At 46.9% G+C, this 24,058-nt stretch overlaps 7 protein-coding genes across 7 annotated transcripts; 3 read left to right on the top strand and 4 right to left on the bottom strand.

Annotated features, from left to right (window-relative positions):
• Positions 1-659: 659 nt before the first annotated feature.
• On the top strand, positions 660-1,856 carry N7484_002774 (zinc-binding alcohol dehydrogenase family protein; the record flags this gene model as incomplete). Its single annotated transcript, XM_057113194.1, has 3 exons — positions 660-945; positions 1,004-1,274; positions 1,331-1,856. 3 exons carry the CDS (start codon positions 660-662, stop codon positions 1,854-1,856), a joined length of 1,083 nt encoding a protein of 360 aa, XP_056973334.1.
• A 930-nt stretch (positions 1,857-2,786) lies between these two features.
• On the top strand, positions 2,787-4,618 carry N7484_002773 (cytochrome P450; the record flags this gene model as incomplete). Its single annotated transcript, XM_057113193.1, has 3 exons — positions 2,787-3,002; positions 3,063-3,133; positions 3,208-4,618. The coding sequence occupies 3 exons, from the start codon at positions 2,787-2,789 to the stop codon at positions 4,616-4,618; spliced, it is 1,698 nt and encodes a 565-aa protein (XP_056973333.1).
• Positions 4,619-6,275: 1,657 nt separating this feature from the next.
• N7484_002772 (uncharacterized protein) lies at positions 6,276-7,158 on the bottom strand (the record flags this gene model as incomplete). The annotated part of the gene is made up of 2 exons (XM_057113192.1): positions 6,276-7,042; positions 7,098-7,158. The coding sequence occupies 2 exons, from the start codon at positions 7,156-7,158 to the stop codon at positions 6,276-6,278; spliced, it is 828 nt and encodes a 275-aa protein (XP_056973332.1).
• A 1,783-nt stretch (positions 7,159-8,941) lies between these two features.
• N7484_002771 (ankyrin repeat domain-containing protein) lies at positions 8,942-9,969 on the bottom strand (the record flags this gene model as incomplete). Its single annotated transcript, XM_057113191.1, has 2 exons — positions 8,942-9,855; positions 9,924-9,969. The coding sequence occupies 2 exons, from the start codon at positions 9,967-9,969 to the stop codon at positions 8,942-8,944; spliced, it is 960 nt and encodes a 319-aa protein (XP_056973331.1).
• Positions 9,970-12,329: 2,360 nt separating this feature from the next.
• N7484_002770 (uncharacterized protein) lies at positions 12,330-13,165 on the bottom strand (the record flags this gene model as incomplete). The annotated part of the gene is given in 3 exon segments (XM_057113190.1): positions 12,330-12,551; positions 12,569-12,845; positions 12,906-13,165. The coding sequence occupies 3 exon segments, from the start codon at positions 13,163-13,165 to the stop codon at positions 12,330-12,332; spliced, it is 759 nt and encodes a 252-aa protein (XP_056973330.1).
• Positions 13,166-16,727: 3,562 nt separating this feature from the next.
• N7484_002769 (NRPS-like enzyme) lies at positions 16,728-21,160 on the top strand (the record flags this gene model as incomplete). Its single annotated transcript, XM_057113189.1, has 2 exons — positions 16,728-19,487; positions 19,526-21,160. 2 exons carry the CDS (start codon positions 16,728-16,730, stop codon positions 21,158-21,160), a joined length of 4,395 nt encoding a protein of 1,464 aa, XP_056973329.1.
• Positions 21,161-22,503: 1,343 nt separating this feature from the next.
• N7484_002768 (uncharacterized protein) lies at positions 22,504-23,136 on the bottom strand (the record flags this gene model as incomplete). Its single annotated transcript, XM_057113188.1, has 2 exons — positions 22,504-23,013; positions 23,083-23,136. 2 exons carry the CDS (start codon positions 23,134-23,136, stop codon positions 22,504-22,506), a joined length of 564 nt encoding a protein of 187 aa, XP_056973328.1.
• Positions 23,137-24,058: the final 922 nt, after the last annotated feature.

The raw sequence follows: 24,058 nt of genomic DNA, 5'->3' as shown, positions 1-24,058 counted from the left end.
AGATGCAAAAGTGCAATGGATCCGGGCGAGGTCTACAGTGAGCCGCTTGGTTTTCTCGAACAAAAAGTTTCCTTAAACAGGGCCTTAGAAAATCATGCCACCTTCAAAAGAGCCTAATGAGGCTGGAATGGACAATGGTCTGATTGGGGTCAAAAATATCCATGTTTCATCCTAACCTATGGGTTCCATCCACATTGTCTGAAAGCTTATGCTGCTACACGTTATAAATCCACATGTTCTCAAAAATAAACCTTTCGTCATTACCAGATCAGGCAAGGGCCCCAAAAGGACCCAAAATAGTTACGCGAAAAATGTCTAAAAAGCCCCGCTGAGGCTGCGATTCAGTGGGTTCCTAATCGAGCAAGTAGAATGCCAATCGTTGCCAACTCCGGGGGCCGAACAAGCTCTCGCCCCCAAGTGGGGGCTACCCGTTTAACCAATCCCAGCGAACTTACCGCATCCCCGGCTACGTTTATTTTGGCAATTGACCAGGTACCGATTATTGAGTTGCATATAAGTTAAGCAACTACAACACGCGATCTAACTTAGGTGCAAATAACCCATAAATCCCGATAATCCACACATCATACGACACTCTACCTTTCGTTTCTTTCCTTCTTGACACACTTAACAATTTTCAATCAAGCATAGCGTGAAAAATGTCTGCTCCTATCATTCCTGAACACCAGACGGCCATCATTGCCGGCCCAGCGGGCGAATTCCAGGTCTCCTCAGATGTCAAGGTTCCCAGTTTGGAGCCCCAGGAGATTTTGATCAAGACTGGTGCTGTGGCTTTGAATCCGGTCGATACTAAGCTTATTGGTGACTTCGTGACTCCTGGTGTCATGTTTGGCTTCGACTGTGCCGGCACAGTCGTTGCCGTTGGAAGTGGTGTGACCAGCAACGTCAAGGTCGGAGACCGAGTTTGCGGGTCTGCCAGTGGAAGTAAGATCAGACTTAGCTTTGATTTGATAGACCCGAAGTTGACATCGATTACCCTTAGTGAACAAGCTGAAGCCGCTAGGCGGCTCTTTTGCCGAATATGTGAAGCTTCAAGGCGATATGTGCTTGCACGTGCCTGATTATATGTCTATCTCTGATGCGGCGTCAATGGGTACTGCGATCGCTTCGGCTGCTATGTGCCTGTTCGTGTCGCTCAAGTGGCCCGGAAGCTGGATGGAGGGCCCCAAGGAGGGCGACGAGCCTAAGCCTCCTGTCATGGTCTACGGTGGAAGTACCTCAACCGGTACCATGGTCTTGCAGTTGCTGAAATTGTGAAATTCCCAACATCCATTTCAATGTATGACAAGACGCTAACGATGCCTCTCAGGTGCGGCTTCCCCACAATCACCACCTGCTCTCCTCACAACTTTGATTTTGTCAAGTCATATGGTGCCGATCAGGTGTACGACTACAAGGCCGCCGACTGTGCGGCCAAAATCCGTGCCGATACCAACGATGAGCTTGAATTTATTATTGACTGTTTTGCCGAGGACTCCTCCATGCGATTCTGCTATGCCGCCATGGGACGCGCTGGTGGAAAGTATGTGGCGTTGAACCCATTCAGCGAGCATCTACACAACCGCAAGGTCATCGAGCCGGACTGGATCCTAGCTACCCGTATCTCTGGTGACGGCTCCAACTGGCCTGCCCCATTCTTCTGCCCCCCCGAGCCCAAGATTTTGGAGATCTCCCTTCCCTTGTACTCCATCTTCCAATCACTGCTGGATGAGCGCAAGATCCGTCCCCACACTGTGAGGTTGGAGGCTGGTGGCCTTGCTGGAATTCCTGATGGAGTGAAGAAGATCCGTAGTGGCGAAGTCAGTGGTGTGAAGCTGGTCTACCCTTTGGCTTGAGCTTTTGGTCATTGGCCCCTGCATGACGCATGAACTACCCCACACCCTGGAAACAATGTTATCTCATTAGAAGACCTTTGCCGCGCGCCTACTCGTGATGGTCACCTTACCTAGTACTAGTTAGAATTTCCTATTTCTCGCATTATATAACTTATTATACCTATTTGCATAATGCTGCCCATTTCGCTAAATTTGCTAATTTTCATCCCTGCCTGCTCCCAGTCTTCTCTAGATGACAGGTCCATTCAGAGGATCGTCTATTGGACGCTTGAATAGAGTCATTTTGACATTCAGAGACCGAAATCAAGTTGGACCAATAAAATGGCTAGCTAGAACCAAGTCCCGGACTAATACGAATCTCAGTACTAATAATCTATGAAGGGAGCAATCATGCGATAGACACAGGAAGAAAAATCTGTAGTGGTATCACAAAATGCCAAAGTTATTAGCATTGTCAGCACATGGGATCTCTAAGCCGGCAAGCTCAAGTTTGAAGGCCTATCAGAAAGAGCTGAACATGTGGTGGCAACGAAGGCTTGTTTTATGGCATGATGAGCACCGGGCCCTTTTACCAAATATACTTTACCTACTTCTATTGTTAGTTTTGGCCTCATTAGCGGAGATTTACGACACGGACTTTGCCTGTTGAGGAAATCCATTTTAGGAAACTAGCCCCATATTTCCCAAAAAGGAAGCCAGTGATTACCTCAAGTCGATCAGCTAACTGACTTCTAAAAGTACTTACATGCGTGTTTGCGGCACACACCACTGAGGTCTCAGTCATTCATCATCTCCCCCTGTTCATTGTCTACTTCCAATCCATTACCGTGGCTGGCCCACAGTTGAACACGGATTTCAACCACTTTATTAAGCTTATTTCTTAACTTCCGCATTTCATACAATTTCGCATTTTCTTTTATCGACGTCAAAATGGGCGTAAGTATCTGGCAGCTCGCTCAGATTGCTGTTGTTGTAGCTACATACGGTCTTGTTCATCATGGACCAAAAGAGGGCTTCTTTGCTCGAGCTGGCTACCTCGGATGCTTTTCCATTCTATACTCCGCTTTTCTGTTTGCACTGGTGATTTATACAAGGATAATGAGGCCTCTTTGGCTTAGCCCTCTCACCAAGCTACCCCAGCCAAAAGTAAGACCTATTGGAACCTTGGAATGATAATCAATATGCGCATAAGCTAATATCATGCAGGGCGGAAGCTGGTGGAATGGCCACTTTGTGAAAATCTTCTACGCGGGGACCGGCGAGGTTGAGAGAAAATGGTAAGAATAATGCTTCTAGATAGGCCTTACTAATGCCGCTGGAGGTTTACAAAGCTAACGAATCTATGCCTTAGGATTCATGAGATACCCAACGATGGCCTCATCTATTATCGTAGCATTTTGAACACAATGCGGATTATCGTGACCGCGCCAAAGACAATCCAAGAGGTTGTCACACGCGTTGACGATTTTAAGAAGCCGGTGTTGGCCAGAGCCGTTGCTGGAAAGATTCTCGGTGAAGGTCTAGTTTTGTCCGAGCTCGACAAGCACCGACAACAGCGACGAGTTTTCATGCCTATCTTTGCGCCAAAGCACATTCGCGAAATGTACCCCATCTTCTGGGGCAAGACCTGTGAAGTGACGCGAAAACTCACACAGCTTGTTACCGAGCAGTCACAGCAATCTCAGACCAACTACGCAGTTTTCGAAGTGGGACACTGGTCATCTCGCGCCGCTCTTGACATTATTGGTATGGCCACCCTTGGCCAGGATTTCGGCTCTGTCGAAAAAGAAGATGCATCCCTGGCAACAGCATACAGAAAGACCATCGAGCCAACCCGCGGCCACGTCGCTCTCGCGATGCTCAAGCTCTGGTTCCCCGAGTGGCTCGTGAACATGCTACCCAGTCAAGTCAACCGCACCCTCGACGAGTCCGTACCCGTATTCCGTAACCTGTGCCGGGACCTTCTCCGCGAGAGACGCCAAATGGCCGCCGAGAAGACGAACGGAGGCAAGGATCTACTCAGCTTGTGCTTCAAATACGAAGATGTCGCAGCCGCAGATGAGGAAGGTGTTATTGATCAAATGACGACTTTTCTGGCTGCTGGCCATGAAACCATTTCTGTTGGCATTACCTGGACACTTTACATGCTTTGCCTGCACCCAGAATGGCAGACCATTCTCCGCAAAGAGGCTCGTGCTCACTTGCCCGATCCTAATGCCAACTATGCCCCCGATGAGGAGAAGCAAACTCCTAATGCTACCAGCGCCGATGTCGAACAGATGCCCATGATGCAAGCGTTTGTTAATGAGGTTCTGCGATGGTACCCACCTATCCCGCAGACCATGCGCGAGGCTTTAGAAGACACAGTCATTGACGGCCAGATCGTTCCCAAGGGCACATTGATTGTGATCCCCTTCAAGGGTCTCCACCGGGATTCTAACTTCTGGGGCCCAGATGCAAACAAGTTCAACCCCCAACGATGGATCAATGCCGATGGCACGCTTAGCCCAAACGGAGGATGTGTCAGCAAGTTTGTCAACCTGTCCTTCATGCAGGGCCAACGTAGCTGCATTGCGCAGGGTTTCTCTAAAGCTGAGATGGCGTGCCTTCTCGGTGCTTGGATCGGCCGCTTCCAGTTTGAGCTGGTCGATCCTACACTTCTTGATGAGGACAAGATGCCTATTACTATTGGTAGCCTGTCATCGAAGCCGCTTAACGGCCTTGATGTGAAGTGTTCCATTGTGGAAGGATGGAGAGATTAGGTTGCGCTCATCAAAGCGTATATAGAGATGATGTTTCATTGTTTGTCTTGTATTCCATTACTTTACAGTGCTCTTCCCTTCTCAGCATTATTTTTTCTTTCTATTTGTCCCAAATTACATCTCTTTCTCCATGTCTATACATTCTTTCATATTGATTTCTTTCCATTTCAAGTCAGGTATTTTTTGTTTCAGTGGCGATTTTTCTCAATTCCGCCCATTTAGACAACTGAACAATGAAGTTGTACAGTATTCATATCTTAGCGTTTTCATATCTGTTCCGATGAGTTCTGTAAGATCAGGCTACAAGCGACAGAAAATAAGCATCCCAACAGCTGGAGTCTACTTGTATTTATGCGCCTTAGGCAATATCCACTAGCTGTCATGTAAGTCCAACAAGCCATTTCTCTCTTTCAAATGCTTTCACCACAGTTCCATAGTCATCATAAAAAAAATAAAAAAAGAACAGACTAAGACCCTTCTCGTTACCCCAAATATACGTGACTCCACTCTACACGTATCTCAGAACACTGGTTTCTTCAAAAGTTCACATCCTGCCAAAACTTTATTAATCAATGCAAAACTAGTTAATTATCTCCATAGTTACGTCACACAACCATCTTGCATTAGTTTAGGCAAAGCGAGCCACATGATTTTCGACCCTAAAGGGCCAAATTTAGCATACGCTGAGACCCACTTTTGCCCTGTCAGCCTCTCTGTTCCGCCCCCACTCATACTATTTAGCTGGTAAGTAAGCGCGAGCTACACATTACTCAGAATTTTCGGCGGTAAGGCAGGCCTGGAAAGGCGTAAAGTGATCTACATAACAATCCCAGGGTTTGAAGTGGGCCTAGAGCGCCTGGCTGACATGGCATGATCGGAGAATTCAGGGATGCACAGTGAGGATGGCTCATTTCCTAATTAGGTTGGGATTGTTAGAAACCTAAAACCCGGGTGTTATTATGAGATAAGCTTTGGCTTCCAAATTTGATTAATTAATTCAACTTGCCACTGGAGAACAACCAAATAACATTCAAATGAGATGAAGCATGTGATGAATGATGTTTCCTGACATTTGAGGCTTTCTGGATATCAATCCCAGCTCTTGACTGATTACAGTAAGTGAACGCCAGCATTGCTGAATTCTGTACGCTTTCTTGATGCACAAATCTATTATAAGCTTAAGGCCTCGTCAGACTTGCTGATTTGGGAAATATTTCTAACGGTCCAATCAACTATCCGTATCTTTGGGGGCGGGGCAAATTGTCGAATGCACTTTGGACATCATCTCTATCACTCCTGGGCATGTAAACTCATCATGGCTAGGGGTATGTTATTAAAGATGAAAAGAAAAGGAAATTGAAAAAAAAAAAAAATAACGCCATTGTGTATTTAATGCTTTATATATAGATATGAAACAGTTCAGATAATATAGAGATGATAAGGAAGGTTGAGGATAAGGGAAAAGTAAAAGAGAACAACCAAACTCCCCGGACCCGTCAAGCAATTTGTTTAAAGTGGTGTTACCGCTGGTGGACGTGCATATGTGTCATGAATCATTGTCGTCAATATGTCCCGCATAGTATTTGACCCGCTCCTCGGAAGGGCGACAATGTCATTCATATGATTCTTGTGCACCCCAGTAGCTCCAAGGAAATATCTAGCATTTCATCTTCAAAGACAACTCCTTAAAAATTGCCGCAATATCAGCGCCCACCTGGGGCGTTCTGGGCAAATCATGACCACCCTGATGATCGTAGAACTGGCGCTTGGCCGGGTCACAGAGGTACGCCAGCTGGACACCAGAGGGCCAAATAGGGTCTTTAGCACCAACGATATGGACACTGGGTATATTGAGCAAAGCATTCTGAGGCAGAAAAGTGAAATCCAAGCCGAAACAGTCAAACACTGGAGGCAGACGTTTGGGGTTGTGCATCAACTTGCTAGTGTCATCCCAGAGGCCATTGCCAACACCTGGTTTCACGAGGGTTCGGGCAAGTTTCGCCACGCCATCAGTTCTTTGCTTGACCAATTGCTCGGTCTTATATTTGATTTGGCGGGCCTTGGCAGAAATAGGCATACCTAGCTCCTCGAGGAAAGGGTACTCGATGCTTCCGTTGATGAAAATAATTGATCGGGGCATGATTCGCTCGCGCAACTCAATGTCCACAAGGGTTTCGTCCATTAGCATAGCCATGACGACTGCTGATGCTTTGGAGAAACAGCAGATGCAGTCATATGGTCCGTTGACCTCGATGTAATTAGTCAGCCACTGAACGGCTTCACGGAGGCTGTCGATGTCGTGGTTCTTGATCCAGCCGTAGGCAGTCGACACAACGGTCGATAGACCGCGAGGTGGTGGGCATGGGTAGGGGCCATCGATGAAGTCGAAAGTGAAAGACTTGTCGAGCTTTGATCGGAATGGGACTAGAATTACTGTCAGATTTGAGGCAAGATGAGATTCATGGCAGTAGCAACTCACTTGTCTGCGCCTTAAAGATGAAAGCGCTAGTAGCGTGACCGTGGAGCATGAGAGTACGCATTTTGAGATATGTCAAATACGGCTTTCGAAACGAAACACGGGTGGCGGGAGAATTGTTGAAGAGAAACTGCTTGCTGGGATGGATTGTTCTTAGAAAGTCGCCATCGTGGAACCTTTATATATTCACTCTTGACAGATCGGTCGGCCTTTAGTGCGCTTACACCGCGTGGTGTCTATTCTTGCTACGAGGTATTCCTGTATACATTACTCTTTTGGGGTGAAGTAGTTCGGATAACCAAACCCGGAAAGGTTTCAAGGCACGCGATGGCAAAAGGCTCACCAGCTTTACCTGATTGGGGGACATTTGAAACGACTAAGTGATGTGGTCCAATCAAATAGACGAAGCCACGCCTTGGAGGCGAAAGTGGGGCCCACACCTTTGTTTTAGCCATGATTCGTAGGTGGAGAGAGCACTGTATTGGGTGGATTGCCAGATGATCCTCCAAAATAAGGATACTGAACTAGAGGAGTATCCAATCATGTTGATCAAGGAGTGGTTTGCGTTTAACGTAAAGCGAGAAAAGGGTTGTCATATTTGTTAGCCACTGGTATCCACCCAAGCCGTCAGTAAAGCCTCCCTGGTTCGGTAGGGTTCGACAGCGCTATACCGCATTAAGCATGCAGAGCGAGTGTGTGAGACCAATCAGGTCGGTAAAAACATTCTGAATGAGGAAAGGTCGATGACGGATGAGGCAAAGCGCGTTCCTCATGAGGAAAGGGAGCCCTCTTCTACGATGTTTCGATATATTGATCATTCTGTATCTACATGTGGAAGTAAACATCGAAGTTGTAGGCCGATAATCGCCTCAATTTGAACTACGTTGTTCGGTTTCCAGAACCGAACATTTTGCGCTTCTTGCCTTTAAGCTATATAACAAGGTCCCCTGCATTCTTGCTTACATCCTTGCTCGCATCCTCCACTTTCCACCGGAAGTCTTATCTCCCCAGATCCTTCGATCCGGCAGACCGATGCAACATTCCTTCATTATTTCCGAACAACATTTCCTGTCTAGCGCCATCTTCAATAACGGATGGCTTCTCAATGTCAGCACTAGGTGATACCGCTAAAAGGTCGAAGCAATCAACCGCATGATGACGTTCCGAACAGAGAAAGCCGATCGGACAAAGTTTCCTTAGGCCAAGACACAGTCAAAGGAAGAGAAGAGGTCATACTGTTCACAGCTAAGTTGAAGTCACCCTTGCACCCAAACATGATGATGAGCCATCCTATCAATTTGTCAAAACGCATTTGCATGAAAACTTACATGAACGCCTGCTTTCATGACATAATTGAAAAACACACAATGGGTTGGATTGATACAACGGCAAGATAAGCTGGTGAAGAAGAAACCTGGCCATAACTTATCAATTACAAAATCTCTACTAACTCCAAGATCCTTAAAATCATTGTTATGTGATTATGATATAAATAAGAACGGTCTGGTATTTTTCTTCAAAATTGTGTTCATATTCCAAAGCTCGCTAATTGAGAACAAAAAAAAGATATAATAATAGGGGTATAGGCGTGGGAATTTTGGCCGTGATTCTCTCACTTCTATAATTGAGAATCCAACATCAAAAAGCCCACATGCACAGTGGTCTAAGTCTTCTAGCAATTTCGACAGGTGACCCATCCGATTTGAGCGCCAAGGGGGCCATGCAATGTGACAATTGTAACTCCGCCGGGGGGCTACTCGTACCCAGTCAGGGCCAGCCCTGTTTGCCAAGCCACCATCTCGTATATGGGAGGTACACCAAACGCATAGTAATACGATGTGGCTTCTTTAACCAACGGGAACACGGGGATCGGCACCCCGCTCTAACAGTAGTCGGACAATTTCGCCATTCTCCTGCAGAACCGCGTGGTGCAACGAGCTTCGCCCTGCACTGTCTGCCATGTGAATAATGTTTTGACCTTGAGTACTGTCTAGCAGGAGACGTGCAACGTCGAAATGCCCCTTTGACACAGCCAAGTGTAATGCAGTGCGCCCATTGACGTCTTGACTAAGAGTGTTGGCTCCGGCACGCAGCAGCTCTGGGATAACTTCGAAGTGGCCCTCGGCTGCGGCGATGTGTAAAGGAGTTTGAGCCTCGTGATTGAGAAGATCTACATCCTCGGGGCAAGTAGAAAGTAAAAGGCGAATGATGGAGAATTTGCCAAAATATGCGGCGAGGTGGATGGCGCTGAAACCGTTAAGACCAGCCAGGTTCAGACGGGGGTCTGCTAGTCCATTCAAAGAACCGTCACTCGAGTCAGAACCGTCACTGCCGAGAAGAGGCATTTGGTTGTCCATGAATGCTGGGTCCATGTGGAAAGGCATTGAGTGTTGATCCATAGAAGATGGTGTGATTAAAGCAGGATTGTCGGAGAAATTAAAGAGATTTTGGACCACCATGTCATCGGTCATCTCAGGGGCGCTTCCAAGATCAAACAAATCAATATCCATTTTGAATCCTGGAAGGTCTTTTGGCTGAGTGGGTGGCGTCAGCAGGCTTGACATTGCCTTTTGATGTTCTTGGTGTCCCGAATCCCTTCGTGAATGGCTTTCCTTCTTGGGCATCTCGGGTGATTTTGACACCTTTCTCGCGTTCTTGTGCAGAGATGCTGGGATCGTTCGTGGTTGTGTCCATACTAACTCGTTGGGAGAACGGCGCCGGCGCTTCTGAGTCTCCGGGTATGGTGCAGACGATTGAGAAACTGCGACCCTGTTAGTTCATCTCCTTTTCTTCAGAGTGGGAAGACATCTGAAAAGATAGATGACGAACCGTTGTTCTCTGGAGTTCGAACTCTGCTTTGTGATCTGCTTGCCATTTCGTGTTGTTGTGTTTTGACAGGTGGGTGGAAATGGGAATACGCTTCGAAAGTGGAGGAATGTAGCCGGTATATAATAATGGTGATACAATCAAAGCAATGACGGTGGCGAATCTTGATTAGAATAAAGAATTGAGACACTTGAAGCGTACAAACGCACGAGCTTTATTAGAACTCCATGAAGCCGATTGGGAAATCATACCCCTGTAAAAATAGATCGATCTTCACTATAGAGAATGGGTCGCCATACCTCTAAGCGTTTTGAGGGTCCAAGATGAAGGCACCCTATTGGCAGATGTAATCCCCAGACTAGTTCCGTTGTGGAAATATGTTTTTAGCCCTACCTGTAGCTAGGTGCTGCCCCACTGATATGTGCATGGTGGAAAACCCAAAGAACGTAGTTTGGCGTTTCAGACTTCTCTTCGCTTTTCGGCCCCGGACTTGGACCCACATGGCCCCCAATACAGTTGTGATTCGAGCTTCCCATTGGCTGCCAGTAGGCCGAACACCTAAATATACACCTGAAATCCACCAATTTAGCTCAGAAGTGGTTTCGAATAGCGTGCGGAGTATCTACTGTCAGATTTCAAGGTTATGGGTATGATCGTCATAACCTCCTTGCTGTAATCACTATCATCACCATCACAGCATCAATCTCATTGTGAGAAATTTTATTCCTTAACACCATTGTTTTTGCTCTCTGGCCTATCAACTGAATAGACGGTCGTTGAAAGAAGAATCAATAACAAACTGCATCTGCCATAGATTAACACCCATGTAGTGTCGCGTGCTATTCTTGTCAAGAAGGCCGATATGTTCCATCGGACTATACAGTGGTTACGCCTTGATCCAGTCGGGAAGCCCGATGTGCGACTCTCTGACGAATCCATCCTCACTATTGCCGAATCCTGCAATGGACTGTGTATCATACCATTACTTCTTCGGGAGATGTATCACGTCTGGCTTAGCAAATGACTTCCAGAAGGAAGCTTGTTTGGGAAAGCGGACTCCACAGTGATAAGTAAGGGGAATGGATAAACATGGAAGCATAGAAGAAGCAGCCCCCAGATGGCACTGGTGGCCCCCAGTGCCCTCATGAGATAGGGGCCAACCGGGACAAATCCCGTGACACGGTTCGTAAAGTTCATCTTCTGTGACTTTGCAGGACACGGACTTATTTCGCTCCGGTGAGCTTATTGAGTGGGTACTTAACTCGTGGGTGTTCCTTGGTACGTTTCAGACAACAGTTTCAGATCGTGCATTCCAAGATTGCACCTTGGCCACAATGATGATCAGGCAATGGACCATTCCTTTTCACCATTAGACTTTTACGGGCGGTGGTGGGCTGTGTCGATCACCGTATAACGTGGCGTCATCTTCAAATACGCTTCCGCCCGGATAAGCGCAGATTCATTTGATTGGCCAAGGTATACTTGCGGGTGGGGATATCGTAGACCTGAAACGAACTCTCCTTGGAATATGCAGTGAATTGATCGACATTTTCGCTCCTTGGCCTAGGTGTACACCGCTTATTGCCGACGTGAAGGAAATTGAGCGGGTCAACGATAGTATCTGTGCGGACAGTCAGCTCTGAACACCTGTGATGCACTAGTGGTAGTCTGGGAACGTTGAGGACCATACATTCTATGCTAACGTGAGCTGTCGTCATCGAAAGGCCGATAAACGAGATCGGGGATTCGTTCGGGCTTTGTTCCACGTGGCTAAGTGGAACAATCAATTTTCAACATACGGTATTTTTTTAAAGAGTCAGCCCATTTACTCCACTCTGTTTACATCTTCGTGTTCGGCCTGGATGTTCATGAAGCTAAATCTTCAATCCAAATAACGTTCAATCGTGCTGCATTCGCCACCATAGAGTGTGGAGATCTGAAACGCTGTACGAAGATCCACAACACACGTGGCCATCACGATTCGTCTGCCTTGAACGTTGAGTGAGGGTAAGTCATGCTTCCAAATCGATACCTGGGCACCAATGTAGAATTAAAAATGTTTCTATTTGGTTGCACCTTATTTCTTATCTGGCGTGGTGGGTTTTAACGAGGAGAAAACCATATTTTTCAAACCTGTTATTATAAACACTATCTTCTGACAACTGTCTAGATGGGTTTGCATTCATTTTCAAAAAGCGCATGATCCAGAAGAATAGGTCACTTGCTCGATTAATATATAGTGTGATAGCATATTTCATTAGTGAACTAAAATGGACGGTCCATTGATCAAAGTATCATATCAATAGTTATCATGGCCTTGAATGTTCTTCCACTTGGAGCTTCTAGTGGTTTCTCCCCAAGTATCTCATATCTGAGCGATCCCTATTTCAACAAGAGCTAACGATGGACTCATTGATCATCTATAATATTCAATACTACAGTGACTTCTGAATCATTTCTGCGCTTGGTACCCTTCATTTCCGGCGATAGTTGCTCCAGTCCCATGCCGAAAAACACGTATACCGCAACCACAACGATCTCCTCAAGGACGTCCATACACAGAAAGGTGGTGACGTCTCCAGTAAGTACACTGAAATGTGCCCGAAGACTCGGGACATAGTCTCCCAAATGCTATACAGCAGTCGGACGATCATGAAAGGGGCGCAGATAGGGAGACAGAGGAACATCTTTTGCTCGGCCTCGGGAAGTAATTTTCGGTCTCCAATGAAATAGATGAAAAGACCCCAAAATGCAATGTAGCATGCTGTAAAAAGAATAACGGAGACTTTCAACATAGCATTTGTTCCCAGACTGGCTGATTCTGCGGACTCAGTACCGCCGTAGACAGCAATGGCAATAGCGGCGATGGAGACAACGGAGATAGCGGTGAACACAAGTCGGTGGATCTTTTTGAAGTACATGTTCCTATTTGATTGCACGTTAATTGTTGTCTAGCATGATCTGTTTCCACGAAGATGAAGTTACATTCTGATGAAAAGTCCAAGGTTCAATAGAATCAGTGGGCCCAGACCAATTCCCTGGCAAATGAGCGCGCCTCCATACGTTGTTGTGTTGGGGGTGTTGATGGTGGCGAGCTGGAAGCTTGCAGCGAGTACACGTAGGATTGACAGGGTGACCACAAGGATCCAACCATCTGATCGACGGAATCCGTGGCGCCAGCATAGCACGACACCCAGAGCCAGGTAGATGGCGAAGAAAGAAAAGTTGGATAACAGCAACACCATCACGGTAGCTGAAGACACCAGGCTGGTCTAAATCCATTTTCAAGTTGTTTGTCGAAGTCTCTTAGAGAGTTGAGGAGATGGAAAGAGTTCTCGATGTCGTATAGAGAGGCGATGCAAATTCTCTGCTAAACAAAAAACTTGACGGGTTAATCTCTAAACAATGAATTTAAAGGAAGAATAGACTCTAAAATAAAGAATAGCCAAGGATTGGGCGCTGTAGGTTGATTTAAGTAAGCGCAGCCTCCTCTAATTAAGTAATTGCTAATAATGTAGCATCTCCATTGCCAAATTGAGTTTTATCTGCGAGGTTAGTATCCACGCGGGCTAGTGGATGCACATGGCAGATATTGTCGATAACCGCGCGCTCTCAGGAGTTGATCTGACTTCATTGGCCATTCCCACGTTGCGATACAGGGTTCTGTGCCGTGTTGATGCATGGGGTGAGCACACCTCGTGTTGCTAACCCAAAAATGTTGTGCACCAATAAGGATCGCCCATCACACTTTTACATAGCTACCCCATGTGGGCCTTTATCAATCAATTCTATTCACTGATCTCTGATGAGATTCTAATGCGTGATTATGGGGTTATGGCTTTCCAAATAAGATGCAACTCAGGATAACGTATTTCATAAGCGAGCGAGACACCCGGTCGGCCGAGACACCCTATTAACTTTTGATAATTTAAATTAGTATAATTTAACCATAACCACATAATATTGAATATATAAGCTATTTAGCTAAATTTGGATAATGTGTTATCTTATGCCCCTGAATACCGCATTTAGAGCATTTTGGTGGCGCCCTAGATCGTCGTCCTTGTGCTCCTGGTTGACCGGTCGGCTTACTATTTTGAGGTTTAAATCGAGCTTTTCTAGCAATTTTAGCTAGCTCTTTAAGCTCAGCGACGGATACGCCCTCTAGATGAGCTATCTAGAGCTTAGACCTTGCTTTTTTTCGCTTAATTTTCTCGTTTCTAGCACGTAAAAGCTCGTTTTCTCGGGCAAGAAAAGTAGTCGATTGCATCGTGATTTAGCACGCTTTTAGCACTTGATCTATGGTAGAATTAAGCGGGCTTAGAGGGCTCTTAGAGCGCTGTTTTAAGAGCTTTTTAATCGAAGAAGCTTGCTTCTGGAGCTACTTATAATTCAATGGTGTCTGAGGCTCCCACGCGCTGCTTTAGCTTCCTCGAGATAGTGGTGGTGTAGGCGTCTAGAGCTAAATATTAAGCTTTGAAATAACCCGATTTAGATCATATAGGACTAAGCTAGTTACTAAGAAGCTATCTCTGATTATTTCTGCTTTGAAAGCCTCGATTTAAGCGGTCGGAAAAGCGTCAAGAAAGTCTAATCTATCGATATGATTTTAACCCGTCCGCATAACGTTTTCAATGCATTTCCTATACGCACGCTTTAAGATAGCAAAACAACCTACATCAAGAGGTTATAAAAGATATGAAGAGTGCGCTGGCATATAAATTAGAATCACATCGTTTTAATAGCAAATTTCGTCGAATTTTAGAGTTAAATGGCTTCCATAACTATCGAGAACTAGAAGTCGATATTTCCCCTTTATCCTCGAGAAAGTTAATAGAAGAAAGATCTTTTAAAGCTAACGAAGTCTAATCTCGTCTAAGGTCTATCTATTATCGCTAACCTCGAATTGCTAGTGATCTAGAAGCCCCGTAGTCTAAGCTTCGTTAAAGAGTTTAGCTTTAAAGATCACCATCGGAGGAAGGCTATATCTAGACGCGCCTATACACTCAATCGAGGTCACCCACTCACGATTTCTAGGTTATAAAACCGAGCGTCGACTATAATATTCTGCTCTCGTAATAACTTTTACGGTCGCGGTTAAGCCCATCGCGAAGCCTATCTTATCAAAGTTATATATATTATCTTCGAGGATCCCGTGCTTAGATATTATTTTTTAAACTAGGTTAAACCATTCTTTAATGATTTTTAGGTCCTCACACTTAGCACGCTTATAATTATAGCGTCTTAAGAACCTTATATCGAGCTCTAGGTATCGTTTAATATAGTTCGTAACCTAGTTCTTGCCAACGGTCTAGATCGGGGTTATTCCACGTGTCGCGAGTAAGAGATTAGCCATTTCTTACACCATAGAAGGTCGTGGTGCTGCTCTATATATATCCATAGAGATCACCCATTTTTTAAGCGAATTCTCCTCAACTTCAGTTAGTTTGAACGAATTTGCGCGTAATTCAACGCGGTTTTTACGTCCTTTAAGACAGTGGTGGAGCGTCGAATTGGGTATATCGTATATACGTGCTGCCTCGCGAATTGATAGTTTTTCCTGCTTTTCAAAAGCTTGGATAGTAAGCAAGATACGTCCTTCTTGTTGCGTCAAATTTTGACGATTTTGAGAGCGAATTGGTGGCATGGTAGGTGGTTGAAGAAGGAAGGTCTAATTAATTGACGCGTTTTGGTTGGGGTGTCTCGGCCGACCGGGTGTCTCGCTCGCTTGTGAAATACGTTAGACCTCAAGCTTATGTAATCATGTCTAGGTGATAAGTATACAGAGTAAGACTTCTACAGATCACCCTGACTATGAACATACACTACACGGTCGGGATATCTCTTTGTTTTTTTTATGTAATATTCCCTGTAAATTACGTTAAATGTTTCATACAGTTAGATTGGAGGCGGTTTCCGATGTTGTCTGCCGTGGACGTTTATTTACCTGTGTCCTCGTTTTGGTTGCAACTTGGCCTTATAACGGAGATTCTGTTCAAATGACCAAGTGATATGAATTCAAAATGCTATTCCAGTCTATTCCAGTGAAAAATAAGTCAAGATAATACGTCTTCCGAGAAGTTTCAGGTCGGATATGTTATGACTTGATTTGAATGCCTATTGGTACTCGTCTATGAGCCGCACTAGTCACTAATCACTGGTACCCAAAGGCTTGAGGGTAGATACGGACATTGTAGTATTTAAGTTCAAAGCTCAGGTCAATTCACCACCCAAAATACGTATACCCTCCGATCGATTTCCTATTTCGGTGGCAGGCATCTTTTGGGGGCTGAAAATCTGGCGCGACCGTTGGTTCGAATGACACATCATCTGGTAGGGCAATCTTGCCGGTAAACAACTCCCCTCATTGGGTACTGAGTGTCGCGCTCCTTACCCTAAAAGAGTAGCTTACCTACTAAGGCAGAGGAAGTGTATGAAGATCACCGGAGTTCGACTGTAGTTCTACAGAATGCTGACAACCGCCCCTGTTTGGCTTTTGCCAGTCTTGGGCAGCCGATGACGCTTGATCCATGACTTAATTGCCGGTTTAGGGCTCCTCATATCTACCGTGTCATTAGGCTATGAATAGAAGCACTGGTGGTCGAGAACCTTTAATATACAAGTTCTATTCCACAAATGCGTCGTGTACCTTCTCTTTCCAAAATTCTTCTACAAAGCTTCTCCATTGGGCATCACGATACCACTACACAGCCCAGCTTTATTTTAATTGGGGGCGGTTTTTAAGGGTCTTTATTATAATTATCTGCATCGAAACATAACTCGTTTTACACGACGATTGACCCCATCATGGGATTAATTCATTTGTGCGAAAAAGTGCAGGCCACTTCAATTCGGGACCTGCCCTCCTCTAAGCTTCCACCTTACCACATCACTGGACCAAGCCTCGACACAACCTTGGTCCGGGCTCATTCTTTCACCGTCCATGGTATTCCACTGCAATCCAATTGTGAATCTCGAGCTATCCTTTGCCGCTTCGCACGGTTCGTCGGTGATGTTGTCGGCTCAGACCGTATCGCATTCTTTGCAGATGCACCAGATACCGGGCATACATTGGTTCAGGCTGTTATTCCAGTCCGCGCAGCTACGGGTGTGACACCCGAACCGAAGCTGGATTTTTTTGAAGGCGTAACCCACATCGATGATATTGACTTCAAACTTCTCATTACGGCATACAGCGGGTCACGTACAACCAATGGAATCGCCGCCTCTGCACAAAAGGGCCCCTTTGTTCTTTCGGTAGTTTACACCCAAGAGGACAGAGCCGATGTTACTCTTCAACTACGGGGCGACTACGGCGGCTGGATTGCTGCAAAGCACCTGGTCAAATTGGCTGTAGCCTACTTGACTTCCGGATTATCAGATATCATCGCAACTGGGGCAGGGCTGGACCCATCCCGAGTCAATTTTGAGTCTTTCCTGCAAGTCACACCGCAGATTCAACACAAAAAGCCAGTTATCAATGGCTTCAAGACCAACGGACACATCAACTCCCGCCTGCTTCATTCTGCGTTTGAGGAAAATGTTCGACGACACCCCCACAATGTTGCTATCGAGTATCTGTGTCGGGCTACATCCTCGCGATCAAGACAGCATGCATACGATCGACGCGACCTCACATATGCTGAGGTTGATAATCGAGCTGAGGACCTCGCCTCTGAGCTCGGACTTCTGCTACAGGTTCTAGGGAGGCAGTGGTGTCCAGCCTTAGGTGACCAATACGCATTCCCCCTCTTCATTTCACCTAGCCCGGAGCTATTTCTCTCAATGTTAGCCGTTCTCAAGTCTGGCCATGCATTCTGTTCCCTACCAGCCGATGCGCCACCAGAGCGACTACGGGCCATCGTCGAAGACCTTGGCTCCCCAATTGTCCTGGGAGTCGGCCCAGTGCCCTGGAATGGTATTGCTGGATCTCAGTCTGAGCGTGAGCAGCTTGCAGAGGGGATCATGTGGATCGATATTACCAACCCCTCGAGCTGGCGAATGGATTGCATCATTCCGGACACAGGAAAATCATCGTCTATTGGCCTTCGAATTCCTTCCGAAGACGATCTTTGCTACCTCTTCTACACAAGTGGGTCAACCGGGAAGCCTAAGGGTGTGCTCGGAAGTCATCGCTCAGCCTTGGCCTGCGTGGAAGCAACGATCGAAGGGCCACTCTCACATCTTCCTGCTGGTCCGCGGGTGCGCTGGTTGAACCTGAGCGCACCATCCTTTGACCCCGTCATCATTGATACTTTTGTACCACTATCTCTTGGCGGGGTTCTTTGTACCGCTGATCGTGACCTTCTTCTCACCGATGTCGAATCATGTGCACGCGAACTTCGTGCCACTGCTTCTTACGCTGTCGCCAGTCTGGCACTTCTCATGCGACCGGAGCGGATGCCCTCGCTGAAGACACTGATTGTAGGTGGAGAGTCTGTGAACGGTCGAGTGATAGAGAAATTCGCACGCGTGGAAGGTGATCCGGATGACGATAGATACCTCATCAACGCCTACGGTCCCACGGAGACCACCATATTTTGCACAGCGGAGGCTTGTGTTCAGGGCACGCGTAGCTCCGTCATTGGTGATGCGTTGACTTCCGCATTTTTTCTCATGGCAGACCCGGATGCCCTTGATGCGGGAGAGCTGCGAGAAACTCCCCTCGGGCTCGCGGGCGAGCTTATAGTCGGGGGGCCGCAGGTTGCTCTCGGGTATCTTAATCGCCCTGACGCGACAGCGAAAGCATTCATTCCAGTCAATGCCATGGGCCTTCCCTCTGGCACGACGCTCTATCGTACCGGTGACAAGACTCGTGTTGTCTGGTCTCCTGATGGCAAGCGGAAGATCGACTTCCTCGGTCGCTTTGGTACAGATCAGGTTAAGCTAAATGGACGTCGAGTCGAGCTGACTGAAATCGAGAACGTTCTTACCAGCGCGCAAGGCGTGGCATCTGTCGCCGTCGTGGTGGCCAACCCTAAGGAAGGTGTGCGTGCTCAGCTGGTAGCATTTCTGACAGTTTGGGCCGATGAAGATCGTCAATCTGTCGCCGAAAAATGCCGCGCTGAAGCAGAAAGGCTCCTACCGGAATGGATGTGCCCAGGAAACTATACTGTTCTGGATCAGCTGCCGTACACACCGAGCGGCAAAGTGGATCGAAAGGTGCTGCTTAAGCTCGCCGTTGGTGAGGCTCTGAGCGACTCCGTTGTTACGAATGCAGCCTCTGCTAGCCCCGAGAAAGCAGTAGAGAGGACACAAGAAGTCGATTCAAGCGAAATGGATTCAGCTTCAATCGTCTACCGCGGTCTATTTGCTGCTATCGGTGATAAAGCTGCAGGCGCAGACTCCACAACGCCTCTTATCGGCCTCGGTCTAGACAGCCTACGGACTATGTTATTCCTCCAGAGCATGCGGGATGACGGTATTGAGGGTTTGGCGTTACATCGGGTTCTTTCCTCCGTGACAATTGACGATTTGATCACTCTGGTAGAGTCTAAAAACCCGGCCTCCAAATTGTCTTTAGATCAAAGGGTGGAAATGGGCACGCATGAAAGCGATGTCCATGTGGTAACTACTGATCAGGCCATTCTGTCAGAGAAGGATAGGGGGGAAATGGAGTTGACGTTTCTTCCATCCCCGCTGATGATGAGGAGGGCATTTTCGAACTCTCTGTGCCCGACAAACTTCGTCATTTCTCCTACCATTGCCTACCTCAGTGCACCTCTACTCTCAATGTCGCTCCCGTCGACATCGAGCAGGTTTTGCCCGCTACGAATACACAGACGCGCATTCTCTATTACTCTACGCGTCATGAATTTGTTGATCCCCTCCGCTACTCTGGTCGACCGCAGCTTGAGCACTTCCTTTACGACTTGCCGCTCGACAAGCTTGACCCAACTCGCATGAAGCATGCTGTCGACGTTGTTCTCAGGAGGCATGATTGCTTCCGTTCGATCTTCTGCGCCATCAAGCATCCACTATCTCCCTTTGCCATCTGCATTCTTAACAAAGATTCGGAGCGTGCAGCTATTCCCACGGTCGAGATTGTCTGCAAATCTGACCCTAGTAATACCAGCCTCTGGCAGCACACGCTTGTCTCAGCCCAGCGTGCTGCTGAAGGTGCCATGACTCCAGACCGACCAGGTGTTACCGTGACTTGGGTCAGCACCCCCACAGGTTCTCGCCACGTCATGATTCTCTCGCTTTACCACCCCATCTTTGACGGCGTCAGCCTGGCTCATCTTCGCGAAGAGATCGCCGCAGAATACGCCTATCTCACCAGACCAGCTGGTATCAGGAACTTGACAGATAAGGGCAGAAAGCTCCCACTCTTGCCCATGCGAGATACTGTCAAGCTTCTGTTCGAAGGCACTGACTGGGTGGAGAGCATGTTTTATTGGATGAAGCGTTTTGCCGGTGTTTCTTCTTTCCGTTTCGGATCTAGTCAGCCCGTTTCACAAGCTGTGGTGCCACCCACAGAAGTCGGACTGGTCGAGACGCATATGCGCACCGCCACCCTCCGCAGCAGTCTCTCTATGGACGATCTCTCCAACAAAGCGCTATCGCAGCTCGGCACAAGCATGGCCGCAGTTGTACAGGCCGCATGGGCTAGCGTGCTGGCTCAAACTCGCAATGCCAACGAGGGCAAGCTGGACGTGCAGTTCGGTAGTATCTTGCATGGCCGAAACACGCCTGATATGTGGCGCTGCATGGCCCCGCTACTGACAACAGTTCCAATGCATGTGCCTCTCCAAAAGAACGGACAGAACAAGAACCCGACCAACCGCGAGATTTGCCATCTGCTCGCTGTTCAACATGCTGAGGTCGCGCCCTTCATCGACGTCCCTTGTCCGACAGAAGACACTTTCGAGATGGGGGCCGACCGATTTGACACTGCTCTGAACCTCCAGGCATATCGGAGTGAGACGGTTCCCTCTTCTGACATTGCCGGTTCCAGAACTCCACGAGACCTCCCTGGCTGGAGCACCGAGCAGAACCTCCTATCTCCATATAAAGAGGTTGACATTGGATTCCCAATCATGATGGAGGTGTGGCCGGCATTTGGACCGGAAGGTCCAGACTGGAGTGAAAAGATGACACTGAAGTGTGTTTATAATGTGCGGAAACCTGGCTATGAGTTTCTGAATGAAAAGTGGGTTGCTAGTATTGTGGGTGCTTTTGAGGATTCGCTGGTGAGGCTTCTGAAGGACCCGGAGGCTGAGTACTACGTTGGTTTATGATTCATCAGTGCATCAAACTAAGCGGTTACTTTTGTGCATTTTTTCTAGTCTTTAAGCGAACGTCTTTCTTTTGATTTCTACCATTATATCCATAAACAACTTTTTTTCCAGTAGAAGCTCTCCAATCCTTTGCCTCAAATAAGCTAAAGGCTTTATTACGTGTTGACCTTGGAATTTCTCCATGAGATCACTTGGACTAGCCGTTTCTTGGAGACAATAGTTGCCCAATCCTACTTTGCGATTTCTTCCAACGTTGGGAACAGATGACCAGTGCCCGCAAATCTGACCTCCACTAGATCTACATCCTGATCTATTTACGGTCTCTTGAGCTCTTTCTTTCTCCTTGTCTCGCCGATATTTCTCACTAAATCTATCTATTATTAATGTTTGCGACCACTATTAGCATGCATTTTTGCGCTTATTGCCTGAAAGTGGGGGCAGGAAGGCGAGAATCCTATCAACATAGAGCAAGAGTGCTTGTAGGCCACCGGTATTCGGTCGTTGGGAATTTTCAAATATACCTTTGTCAGTCATCTAATAGTTTCAAGCTTTTCTGTTTGTCGAATTCTGGAATGTGAGAGGATTAATATACAGAGGTGCGGTAACGAGTTCACAAACTTCGAGACCCCGATATATATCCACGCCCACTTAAAACAACCGGGCAATACATTATTTTTAATACCTTCGAGGCCGGTATTCCTACTTCCCACAACCATGTAAATTTGGGCAGAGCTCCAGATTGTTCACCCAAACAGGCTTCAATTGGATGGGAAAAAAAAAAAATTTAATCGCCAAAGGTCAAACCAATCAATCAACCAGTGATTCTCTTATTAATCTTCTGGCGGGATGCATCCAACAAAAACAAAAAGAAATGACAAGAGTGGGATTTGAACCCACGCCTACAAACGTAGATCAGGAAATGATGTCAAGGTGGACCTTAACCTGACGCCTTAGACCAACTCGGCCATCTTGCCATGGATGAAGATATGTGCTCCCACTTTGCTAAATATTCCTTGTGGAAAGGAAAGTTCGGTAGCGGCTGTTGGGCTCCACTTGCTTTGTGCTCAAGTGGGTCCATTTGGGTTGACGAATTCCGCGCCAGAGCGGTGCTTTTGAGATCAACTTGTCTGGTAAAGAGATCAGGAAATAGTTTTAGTTTTCAAATTCCGTGATGCTGCTCCAAATTCAATAGCCCAGGAAACTATTGCAGTGACCGATATAATTCAAATAGGTGGGAATATAATTGGTATCTAATCAAGTATCGAACCAAGATCGCAACCCTGGAAATAGTAGCGATTATAAATTGACGGAAAAGAAATTCATGAACATCAATCAAGACCAGCTCAATTTACATCAGGACGAGGTCCAAGGTAGTCATAGACCAATTTGACCCGAACGACTTGGTCTCCTTTCTTTCCAACAATGTGTCTGCTGTGGTACCTTGTGCCCTCAATCTCCTCAAATCCCCAAGCCTGGTGCGTCACGGCATTGTGGTCCAAGTGCTCTGTCTTCAAATGGATGAAGGTATCCATGGTCTCTTCCATTCCTTCGACCAGGAAGTGATCCTCCTGGTTCAGTTCTTTGGCAGTCGCCCAGCCCTGGCTTACGCGAATTTTCCCGAACAGCGCGTGAGTGGAGTCGATGCCCTTGAAGTCGAAGACTTTACTCTCCTGACTGGCTGGTAGACCCGAAGTTGGCTTAAGGTCGATATCCATGTGGGTGAAGCCATCGGATGGATCTTCCCACTCCTTGACCTCCAAGACAACGTTGGTCATGTTCAGCACTTTGCGCATCAGCCAGTTGATACCTTGGAGCTTGAGCAGGGGGTCGTATTCGGTGGATCGGGTCCGGTTCTAGCACGACCGTTAGTTTCTGGTAGGTTTGAACAGGCGCAGGCTGAATGAAGCCCATCGGAGACTTACCATGACCCACTGGCCATCGAGGTTCTTGAGTGTGATGTGTGCGGGAGCGGACATTTTGATGCTTGTTTCTTGCTTGATGCTTGGCTGGTTGATTGAATCCTAGTTATCCCGTTGCATTTATATCATCTACTATGACATGATGCCAGTTAATTATAGGCTTATCAATTATTTTCATACTCCCAAAGACGCTAAGACTTCCTCCCCTGCCATTTGCAAGCAGGCGAAGTAAGTTTCTATCTTCTTTCCTAAAGCGGTAAATCACCATATGTCCATGTGGTCAGAGTGCACGGGTCGGCGTGGATGCTTCAGTATGATCTACACGATCGCTTCCCAAAGTGGTCAGCCAACTCGAACTGTAGTTTGCAAAGAATATGAAACATTCTTCTTTCAGTCGCCACAGGGGCTGCTCGTGCAAGGATACTGATGGACCCGATGAAAGTCAAATGTCAGATCAAAGATCCGATTTACGATAGATCCTTCTGCAGGTAATGGACGTATTGGATTTTCCAAAAGGGGTAAATAATACGGGCACGATACGCGTATCTTACCAATTCCCGTTAAATAAGGGATGGATTCTCCGTCCCCCACATTATGGCCCCAACGTGTAAACAGTGACAGTTCGCCTTGACATCAATCGAAAATTACTCGTATCTTCTTAATTTAGAAATACGAGCCTTACCATTTTAGGTAACACACATCCGTGATATTACCTACCTGGGCGCCATAGCATCCAGTTGGGACTTCGATGATTGTCGGCTTTCATGATGAAACCACCTTATTCTTACCTTCGAAATTGCCACTGTATACTGTCCAAACATGGATCTACACTCTAAAGACATGGCGATCCATGGCATTATGGGCTCTGGAATTCCTATTCCGGAAGGCAGGACATGCAGCCAACAAAAGGCAGGAGAGCTGCACATTGATGGGAGGCAATCAAATCAGCTTCTGTCTTTTCCAGTGAATACTATCTTTC

Source organism: Penicillium longicatenatum, assembly GCF_028827895.1.
Source record: "Penicillium longicatenatum strain IBT 33135 chromosome Unknown contig_2_segment0_segment0, whole genome shotgun sequence".
Taxonomy (NCBI): domain Eukaryota; kingdom Fungi; phylum Ascomycota; class Eurotiomycetes; order Eurotiales; family Aspergillaceae; genus Penicillium; species Penicillium longicatenatum.
Note: the sequence above shows the minus strand (reverse complement) of the source record. Positions and strands in the feature narration are given on the sequence as shown.